Source organism: Lynx rufus, unplaced genomic scaffold, assembly GCF_022079265.1.
Source record: "Lynx rufus isolate CCGP_SWC_20201006 ecotype Redwood Valley unplaced genomic scaffold, mLynRuf1.p SCAF_2, whole genome shotgun sequence".
NCBI lineage: Eukaryota > Metazoa > Chordata > Mammalia > Carnivora > Felidae > Lynx > Lynx rufus.
In genome coordinates this window covers 205,740,700-205,751,726 of record NW_025814834.1, presented here as the reverse complement: position 1 = coordinate 205,751,726, position 11,027 = coordinate 205,740,700, and the positions used below count along the sequence as shown (strand labels likewise).

Sequence of the window (11,027 nt, the reverse complement as noted above, 5' to 3'; positions counted from 1 at the left end):
GGCACAGCCAGCGGCTTGGGAAGGCTGCTCCTTGGCTCAGCTCTGAGGCAGGCCTGGCCTGTCGTGTTTGTGGGCTTGGCACGGGCCATCTGCTCACTGTCTGACATCGCCTCTCCGTGTGCCCGGGGGGCAGCTGCTATCTCCTGGTGACACCGGACACGAAAGACCACGATGTTCCGCTCAGCAGCCAGCATTGCAGGATCTCTGTCCCATCCGAATAAACCAGCTAGGAAAGGGCATCAGACAAACTCCGGTGAGTTGTTGCCCAGAGAAAGGCTAGGTTACCCGAACTGGGGAAGGGGTCAAGGATGGTCAGGGAAGGCTTCCTGGAAGAAGAGATGCCTGAGAAGTCTTCAAGGGTAAAGAGGAATTTTCCAGGTGAAGGAGGAGGGCATCCTAGGCAGAGGAAGTGGCTTAAGCAGGTGAGGGAAGGAAAAGGAGAGTCTAGCATGTTTAAGGAACTCCTCTCTTCTGCCCTGGGCCTCGCTCCTGCTGTCGGCCTGCCTGCCTGCCTTCCTGCCCCCATCTTTTCAGAGAAAGTGTTCCAGACAGGGGTATGACCAAGAGCAAAGACTCGGCAGTGGGAGACCTGAAGGCCTGGACTCCGACAGTGAGCAGGCTGGCCTTGGAGGGTGGAGGGAGGGGCAGCTGGGGTCAGAGGCCAGGACCAGCCCATAGCAGGCCTTGAATGTCAGACTGGTCTGGATCATCCCTTCAGGGCAGTTGGTGGAAACCTCTCTGCCTGGCCCATCAGTACCTGGTCAGTTTCCCAGGGCAGCGTGGGCCTGGAGGCCTGTAAAGTCGTAGGTGGGGAAGAGGGGCCCTTCCCTCCCAGCATTGTGGCCAACTCCTCTTGGAAGCCTTCCATGACTTCATGAAATGCAATGATCTCTCACATGGACGAGAAGTCTCCTTTGCCACCACCCACTACCAGAAGCCCAGAAAAGCCCATTGCAAGTGACGTGACAGTCACAGCCCAACTCGGGTACCGCCTGGAGCAGGCAGTGCCCTCCACCTCATACTCTGCGGGCTACAACGGCACCCACGAGTTGTGGTAGGAAGAGCACAGTGTTAGGCAGCCTTGTCCCCTGCCCACTCACCCTCCCTGGCAAAGGCTTCCCACCTCTGGATCAGATGATGCCTACTCCCCGATTCCATGCCACCACCCTCAGGCCTGGAAGTCCCCACTTCCTGACCCCCCGCTCCTGCTCAGCCCTCACCTGAGACTGTATAGACTCGCCCAAGTTTCCTGGGAGCCATGAAAGGAGTTTGGGTCATGCAGGTCAGAAATCAGTCCACTTCCTCACCGACTTGCAGGAGATCTCGGCCCTCTAACTTGACCTCACTGAGCCTCAGTGCAAAATAAGGATATGATATCTTTCTTGAAGGTTTTGGAGAAGCCTGGATGAACTCAGTCCATTGCTTGGCATGGTGCCTGGCATAGAGTAGATACTCAGTAAATGGTCTCCATGGTGATGGGGATGCTGGTGATGGAAGTGGGATTCCCTGTATCTGGCCCAGGGTGCCCCTCCCCCCGTGTCTTCTCCACACTAAGAACCCCCTCATTTCAAGTCCTGTTCCTTTCCAGGTCCTTCCTCTGTCATCAGTCCTTCTGTGCACAGCCATGCCAGGAGCCCCAGCAGCTCACACCAGAAGCTCCCAGGCCTGACTCTTTGTCTGGCATCATCTCTCAGGGTGTCAGAGGCCGCGGGGAATGAATAGTAACTGATGACGAAGACACGGAGGCTCTGATCACAAAGACAATGACAGGAACTTGTTGGTGGCTCTCCTGTGAAACATTGACCCGTGAGAAAATGCCCCAGCAAAGCCATGTCTGCTTAACCGCCCGAGATGCCAGGCATGGTTGGCAAGTGAGCCCGGGGACCGAGAGGGAGCAGTGGAGTCACACTGAGCAGAGATGGCGCTCTGGGGGTCCTGTCACTGCACCCAAGCTGCCCAGGGCCACAGAAGCAGAGCTGGAGGGGAGTGTTAACACAGGAAGGATGCAGGCATTTTGGAAACCGCTCCTCTGAGACAGCAGCTGCTCTCAGAATGAGCAAGAGCTTTGGAGCCATCAAAAGCAGGGTGGACGGGGCGCCTGGGGGGGGGGCTCAGTCGGTTAAGCGTCTGGCTTCGGCTCAGGTCATGATTTCGCGGTTCATGAGTTCGAGCCCCGCATCAGGCTCCATGCTCACAGCTCGGAGCCTGGAGCCTGCTTCAGATTCCGTGTCTCCCTCTCTCTCTCTGCTCCTCCCCCACTCATACTCTGTCTCTCTCTCAAAAATAAATAAACATTAAAAAAAAAATAAAAAAAAAAAAACAAAAAACGGGGTGGAATTTGTACTCTGCCCCTGACCAGCTGTGTGGCCTGGGACAGTCCTCTGCATCTCTCTGACCCCTTGGCTGCAATTTCCTCATCTATAAAATGGATCAGTTACTCAAGAGAATGCAGTGACAACTGAATCAGGCCACCCTGCCGCCCTCAGGATGATCTTAGCCTGGCATTCAAGGCTCTTTGTGGCGTCTGGAGTGCTCTTTCTCCTAGGCCTTCCTACTCCCTCTTGCGGTTCCCTGTAGGGGCCATGCACGTTCTGTCCTCCCAACCTTTGCACAAACTATGCCTGGAACACCCTCCCTCCTCTCTTCCCCTCCTTCTAGCCTGGCTGTCTCCTCTGTATTTGGGGTTCAGGCCAGGTGTTACCTATTTGGGAAGTCTCCTGTGAGTTTGTCTCACATCAGAACATTTCTTGAGGTCAGTGACAGTATCTGATTGTAATTCTCCAGTACTTAGCATGGGCCTAACACGTAGTAGGTGTTCAGTAAATACAGGGAGGGGTGGATAGATAGATGAGTAGCAGATTTTTAGAGATATACGTGGTGTGATTGGAAGGACAGGTAAGTGAACAGTCAGGTGGATAGACAAATGAAAAGAAAAGCAGAGAGGGAGGGAGGTTGGTTCATTGGGAAGATGGATGGGTGAATACCTAAGTAGGATGCTAGATGTATGGGGGAGCAAATGGATGGTGGATTATTGGGGAATGGAATAATAGACTGATGGGTGGGGTAGGTGAGAGGGAGGGTGGGTGGATGGATGGATGGATGGATGGATGGATGGATGGAGGAATGGGTGGGTGGATGGATGGATGGAGGAATGGGTGGGTGGATGGATGGATGGATGGATGGGCGGGCAAATGAGTGTGTGGATGGCAAGAAGGCAGAATGATTCCATAAATATTTGCTTGGATTTGGTGGTTCGGTGGTTGGATGTGTATAGAATGGGTAGGTAGATGGATGGATGGGTGGGTGGATTGTTGGGTAAGCGAGTGCGTGGATGGATGGGTGGAAGGATAAGGGTGTGCAGGTGGGTAATGAGGTGGATGGGTGAGTAGATGGCAAGATAGTTTATGGATGACTGCAAGGATTGGATGGTTGGAAAGATGGATGAGTGGGTGTGTAGGTCAGTGGGTAAATGAATGAACAGTAAAATTTCATGTGGCTAAATGCCTGACATCTTGCCCAGAAGCAGAGGGGTGGTCTGGATTCTGGGATTTGAGTTAATTGTCCTTCACTGGGAGAAACCAGTGCCAATTAGGCAAATAGATCCAGTCCCAGCAGGTCCTGGAGCAGGCTTGCTAATTGACTCCAACCTGACAGACCCTGGCTTGGACTTACAGTGGCCTGTGTCTTATTGATTTGTAATTTACACTCCACACACATCCAGAAGGATTTGAGGTGACGTAATACTCAACCTGCATGCAGTAGGACGGTTAAAAATTAAGTGAGAAAGCGAGAGGCTGCCTCGCAGAGGGGTTAAAAGCCTACCTGCGTTCAACTCCTAGACCTGCTGCTGACTGACTGTGTGACATTGGGCAAGTTGCTTCACCTCTCTGAAGCTCATTTTCCCATCTCTGTAGGAAGACAGGGAGGAAGGAAGGGAAGTTGGTTTAATGGAGGAATGTGTGAATGATGAAGAGATACCTAAGTGGGATGCTAGATGTAAGGGTGGGTGGGTTATCGGGACAGTGGAATGGAAGACAGACAGAGAGGGTAAGTGAGAGGGTGGATGGATGAGTGGATAGATGGGTGATGGGTGGGCAAGCAAGTGGGAACAATAATAATTCTATCTCATGGACTGTTGTGAGGCTCTGAGGAGTGACAGCACAGTGGTTGGCACTAAGTAAGCACTCGGAATGATCTAGTATATGGAGTTATCTTGATCCGAGCGACTATCTCCCAGAGGAAAAATCCAGACACCCAGACTCACGGTGTAAGCAGAAAAGAACATTTGATGTCTGGGAGGCTGGGGGTAGGGACGAGGGAGAGGGTCCGATGGTTTTAAGAACAAGCGAGACTCAGCGTCACCCACAAGGTGCTCACGGTCCAGTTGAGCTGGTGAGTAAAGGTCGCAGGGCAGGGTGACAAGTTTCCTCTCTTTTTGTTTGTTTATTTTCTTAATTTTTGTTACTGAGGTCTAGTCGACATTCTCGCCTCTTCTTTTAAGTGGCCGTGACAGTTGTTCTCAACTAATTGGTGACCGTTACGATCTCGTGAAATGAAGTCTAAAAGGACTCAGCCCAGCACCTGGCACACCGTTGTTGCTCAGTAATGCCGACTGCTATCGCTGTATTTTTATTACCTACTTATTAGGTGGGAAGGGTCTGTGGATTCATTTAAGTAAAAGGGCTTATTTTAAAGATTGTAAATCATCGGGTAGATGCTGAGGCAGCCTGGTGTGTCAGGAAGGCTCAAGGGCAATAGATTTGGATTCAATTTCTGGTCTGCTGTGTGGCCTTGGCCAAGTCACCTAACCTGTCAGAGCTTCGGTTTCCTTATGCATTCGGTGGGACCAGTAACAGGCATCCCTCAGGGTTGTCGTGAGGACTAATGAAGCTCTTATGTGTGCAGGGCCCTTCCCGTCCCTGCCTCCCTTCTTCCCCTTCCCCAGCAAGCCCCGGTGTTCATTTACCGCCCGCCCCACCCCCAGCCACCCCTTCCCAGACCTCCATCCATCATCCTGTCCTTTGCGGAGGTTAAGTGGGTCCCCAAGCAGCGAATCCAAACTCTCCCGAAGCCCCTGCCGCACAATGCGGCCCGCTGTTAGCGAGCAACCCGGCTGGCCCGGAGGATTGGGTTTCAGCCGGGCGGCCGGCGCTGGCGGATGCCCAGGCCAGCAGCGGGCAGGCGGGGGACAGAGTGGAGGAGCCGGCGTCGCGGGGACTCCTCCGCCTGAGCCTGAGAAAACAAGAGCAGACTCCAGGCAGGCAACCGAGGCAGAGAAAGGCCTCTGAGCGGCAGGAGGACGAGGAGGGGTATGTGCTGCGAGAGTCCTGGGGCAGAAGGATTTTACATTAACTCGGTCCCCTTTCCGTGAGCCTGAGGGCAGAGCAGGGGGGCGAGCTGGAAAAACAACGTGCTGCCTGTTGGCAGGTTTCACCTTAGAAAGTCCACGGTCTTCCTGGAACCGGCTCAGGGCTTCTGTGGCATGGCCACCCCCACCCCACTCGCCTTGCTTTGGGCTGAGACTCTCTTCGCAGCTGATCCTCACTGGCTTTTCAGAGGAGAGGTCTTGGGGAACCCAATGGGCTGCTCTGGGTTCAAATCCAGCTCTGCTTTCTGGCTATGTGACCTTGAGCAGTTCTCTCAGCCTTTGTGAACTTGGTTTTCGCATCCGTATGATGGGCACAACAGTGCTAGCTTTGCAGGGTGTACAGAGTGATGGGATCAGGGTCTGGCACCCAGGGCATCGTACATGAACCCGTGGTTTTTCCCTCCCTTTTGTGAGGCGGCATAGCCTGGTGGTTTCTGGGTCACACCAAAGGGGTCAGATCCTGCCCCGCCCCTTATCATGCCTGGGGGAGTTCCTGATCTCTCCAAGCCTTGGTTTCCCCATAAGGTTGCTCTGGGGCAACAGTGAGCCAGACAGTATTGATGAAGCACCTGCCCACCGTTAGCCTCCACGAGTGTTAGCAATTTTCACTGTTGCCTTTGCATGACCTGGCCTTCGCATGTTCGAAAAACCTTTTGCACCCAACGCCTCCTTGAATCTTCTAAGCAACCCTGTGAGGTACACAGAGCAAGGATTTTGTGATCCCCATTTTACAGATGAGGAAACTGAGGCTCAGAGAGGGGAAGTGACTTTCCTAAGTCACCCAGTTTGTCAAAGTCCTTGAATTCCTTAGTTCCTGCCTGTTGCCTCTTCTTAGAATTTCTAACATGGATGTGGACCATGGAAAGAATGCTCCAACTCCCAGCCACTGATTGCCTGGGTATGGCCCCATGGTAGGGCAGATAGGCCTGTGTTCGAGTAACCTCGGCCCTATTAGTCCTCGACAGGGAGCAGGTGGAGCCGCCAGAAAGGGTCCAGAGCAGCATCTGTTGATTGGGTCATGCACCACGCTGATTTGCTGCCTGGGCTGTGGTCTACCGGCCAGTCTGGGGCAAAGACCCCACGGAACAACTACTAGGTGTCTGTCCATTTTCAGGATAGACCATATTCTCATGTCCATTTTTTTCGGGACAGACCACATCACTACCTTACTCAGGAATCTTCCATCGCTCCCCATTGCCTCTGGGACAAGCTCCAAACTCCTTAGCCCCGTATCCAAGGCCCTATGAGTTCTGGCCCCATCCTAAGCTACCATATCCTTCCATGCGGCATTTTGCTCCTACCACATGGGACAGACACCCTAGCATGGTTGAGGGTTAAGTACTAATTGGAGGCAGACACAGATGCACCACTTCCTGGCCATGCAAACCTTGAACGATCTCTCCTAACTTCAGTTTTCCCAACTGTAAAGGGAGATAATAAAGTACCTACTTTACCAATAGTTATAATGAAATGAGATCATGAATACTAAACCCTTAGCCCAGAGCTCAGCGCGGAGAACCAGTCCTCAGGTTTTACTCTTATCCAAACTGCCCCTGCCTCTGTGCCTTTGATGCTGTTATGTGCCCTGTACATGGCATGCCTTGCCCTCTTCTCCCAGCTCAAATGCCACTTTCCCAGGGACACCTTTGCTAATTCCCTGGTCAAAGCTAACACCATCTTCCTCTGGGTTTCCTGGCCCCCAACCGGGACCAGCATTCTCACCCCGCCTCTTCTTGTAGAAAGTTCACGTGCCAGGCACTAATCCAGAAGATCCTTGAGAGAAGGATTTGCTGATCCGTTTCAACATCCCCAGTGCCCAGCACAGGGTCTGGCACTCAGTAGATAGGGTAGATATTCATGGAATGACCAAGATCTTGTTACTTAACCCGGAAGAATTCAGGGACAGGAAGAAAAGAGGCTTTGAGTTAAGTTTTGGAAGAGAAGTTAGCCTGGCTAACCAAGCTGGAAGGGTCAGGCATTCCAGGCAGAAAAACCTAGAATGGTCAGTGCACCAGGACCACAGAAACGTAGTGCCTTCTGATGGATGGCTGGACACTAGAGACATAGGAAAGCCTGGCTGGAAGGTAATTAACTGGCCTGGTCAGCAGCGGGTGCCTTAGGGCAAGGAGCTAGGACTTTCTGTTACCAACAGGTGGGAACTCCAAAGGGCATTAAGCTCAGTTAAGGCATAATTAGACATGGACTTTAGAAACATCACCCAGCTGCCATGTGGAGGTCGAATACATCTACCTCGAGCCAGAACAGTTCTCAGTGCTAGGGATACAGTAGTGAAGGAGGCAGGCACAGAGCTCCCCCAAGAATGGGGGCCCTGGGAGACGGCAGATCAGCAGAATTGACTTACATGATGTCATCTAATGTGCACATGACCCATTTTACAGATGGGGAGCCTGAGGGCCAGAGAGGAGCACAGACCTGCCTGCAGTCACAACCTAGAGAGGGCCAGAGCCCAGGTTCTAGCCTGGACAGTCTGAGCCCCACCCCCTTTTCTTTTTCCCCTCCCATCCTCACTCAGGCCCACACAGAGGGAGAGAATAAACACATGCAGAGAGCCCCAGTAATTGTGTGTGTGTGTGTGTGTGTGTGTGTGTGTATTGTCTGTTTTTTTAAGTGTTTGAAGCATTCTTAAAAATCATGCAGATGTAGAATGAGACAGATGTGGTTTCAAATGCTAGCCTTGCCTGTGTGCCCTTGTGAAGCCTGCTTCACCTCTCTGACCTCAGTTTCTACATCTATAAAACGGGGTTAAAAGCATATACCCCACAGGTTGTCGAGAGCCTAAAGCCGTATCTAGAGTGCCCATCTCAGTGCCCGGCACACAGTAGGTACCTAGTGAAAGTTCTTCCTCATGTCTTTGGAACTCTCACACATTGTCATTGGTACGAACCAACAGTGTCTGTGGCCCTAGAGAATTATCCAAGGTGGGGGTCAGACAGAGCTGACCGGGGGTGGGTTGGGAGCAGAGGGCGGCCACTTGCCCCAGCCTGAAACGGGCCAGTGGAAACATCCGCCAGGGCCTCGTGCAGCCACCCTCCCGTCGGCTCAAGACTAACGACTTCAGTGCGTCTCCCCTTTTAGCTCAAATATTTCTGAAATGCACACTGCTCGTTCACACATAGCCAGAGGGGCCAACGGGCCTCCCCAGCCTGTGCAGTCAGGGCCTCCTGATTGCTTTCTTCTGTGCAGTCTCCAGGAGGGGGGTGTGGGCACAGTGGGGCCAGGGCCAAAGCCACTGCCATGGCTCGAACCCTGTTTTCCCACCGAGGAAGGCTCTCCGAGTAGGTGGCTGCAGGCCTTGGTTCCAGCTTCCTCCTGTATCTGTCCACCCAGCCTCAGTCTTCTCATCTATCCATTGGGATTTTTTTAAATGGTCACTGAGCGGGGCGCCTCCGTGGCTCAGTCGGTTTGGTGTTTGACTTCGGCTCAGGTCATGATCTCACGGTTTGTGAGTTCGAGCCCCGTGTTGGGCTCTGTGCTGGCAGCTCGGAGCCCGGAGCCTGCTTTGGATTCTGTGTCTCCCTCTCTCTCTGCACCTCACCCATTCATGCTCTGTCTCTCTCTCAAAAATAAACAAACATCGGAAATTTAAAAAAAAAAAAATGTCACTGAATGCATTCAGGGCTTGGAAAGCAGACATATCCATGGGAGTGCCTGGAGACGAGTGAAAGGGCAGTGTTAGGCAGGGTGGGGAGAGGGTGGCACCTGAGAGGCTGGCAAGGACGTGGGCAGGGGATGTGGTCCAGCCAGGGGGCCTCAGAGAGCTGCTGACTGTTGCTGTCCACCCTTCATTCTCGTTCATTCCCACCGACCATGCCATATCGCTCACCTCCTTTGCCTCTGCTGGCCCCTCCGTCTCCCATGCAACCCCTCTGCCTCCCTTCTAACTCATTCTTCAAGCCTCCATCTAGAGTCACTTTCTCCAGGAAACCGTCCCGAAATTGAGCATTTTCTTCCTCTCCTTCCACATGCGGTCCCCTACCCACACTACCCCATGCACATCCCTGTTGCAATGTTTGTCACATTGTGTGGTGATTAATTATCTGTATACAGCGAAAAACAGCCTCCCCTTGCATGAGGGATTGTCATTGTCACAGTGGGGATGGGCTGGGGACGTTTCTAGCACTTTAGAGGCAGTTCGGTGCAGTCTCGCGGTCCCCAAAGTGTGGGAAGTGAAATGATGTTAGGTGGTTTGCAGATGAATGTTTTTAATTGTAATTGTCCTGTGTTTATTTTCCTTCTTTTTATGGCAAGTGATATTGGTTTCCCATTTATAATAATAACTTTTTCCTCTTTAAAATGCCCTTAAAAAAAAGAGTCATCTGGAAGAATAGTAACTAAGTAATAGTACATGTTATAGGTGGAAATGGCTGATGTCATGAATGTTGTTCTGATGGAGCAGAACGCTAGCCTGGGGGTGGGGTGTGATTTCAGTCTTTGGCTGTCGACCTACTATGTGCCGAGCCCTGTGCTGACTCTTGGGGACAGGCAAAGGTGTGGAGGGGGAGATGACTAGAAGGAACCACATGTTTGGGGTATGGGGGGTGAGAGGACACCAGTCTATGCAGCTGGAGCACAGCTTGTGAATGAAAGATGTGTGACCTCGGGCAAGTTCCTAAGCTTTTGTAAGCCCCGGTTTTCCCATCTGCGAGTGGGGCATCGTTGGGCATTTCCCAACTGTGTTGGCAATGTTGGAAGAACATTGGTGAGGGTCTCTGGCTCCTAACAGACAGGTAGGTCTCCGTCTCAGTAAATATGAGTTCTCTCCCTTTGCAGATTTTTGGATTAGAGGGGGAGATGTCTGAGGTGAAGGAAGAAGGAAGGGAGAGAAGGAAGGAAATGTTGGTGGTAGAAATAGGCCTGGCTTCCTAAACCCACCCAGGTTCCTGAGGCAGGAACTACTAACTCCAGATTCCCCGGGGAACTGAATGTGACTTTTGTGCTTGGTTTGAGAGGAACAAAGGGGAAACTCAGGGCATCCCAGGAAAGCAGCGTCAGACGAACCAGGAAGGGTTCCCCAGAGGCCGTGGTGCTGGAGCAAGAGGCTGATGTCTGTCAGATGTTGGCAAGCACCGTCTGGAGTGTGGGGGGAGCCTCTCGGACCCGCCTTCACTTTCAGGAGCCACCTCATGAGCCCAAAGGAAATGGCGTGTGTGCAGGCACTGGGTCAGCCAAAAAAGCACCACACTCAGTCTGAAAAAAGACTAACTGGCACTTACCGAGGCTCTGCTCTGTGTTAGACTCCAAGTTAACCCTCTCCTCTGTCCTTCAGTCCTCGGCCACACTCAGAAGGTACTATGGCCATTTTCCAGGTATGGAAACCGAGGCTTAGGAAGGTTACAGGTCCAAGGTTAGAAGGCAAGTAGGTGGCAGAGCAGGTGTTGGAATCGAAGTCCCTCTGACCTCCTGACCCTTAGTTTATCTGCTCTGCCTCCCTGCCTTTTGTGCAGAGGGCGGAGGGAGATGTCAACACTGGAGAGCAAGAGGCTGAGACGCTGGGGGGAGAGCCCCCATGGGTCACCTCCTGCCACAGCCCTGAGGAGTAACAGCTTTCCCAGAGGCAGGCTTCCAGGTGAAGCCGGGACAGGCATGGAGAGATGAGAGCCCCCTGCCTCCGTCCCAGGAGACCTGCAAACTTCACACT

General features: G+C 52.6%; 1 protein-coding gene across 1 annotated transcript in view; it reads left to right on the top strand.

Moving 5' to 3' along the window:
- The first annotated feature begins 308 nt into the window (after positions 1 to 308).
- Positions 309 to 11,027, top strand: part of EPHB2 (EPH receptor B2) — a 138,241-nt gene continuing 127,522 nt past the window's right edge. The window contains 3 exon segments of the mRNA XM_047082379.1: positions 309 to 359; positions 535 to 632; positions 935 to 1,054. Coding sequence (XP_046938335.1) covers positions 309 to 359; positions 535 to 632; positions 935 to 1,054 — 269 coding nt within the window.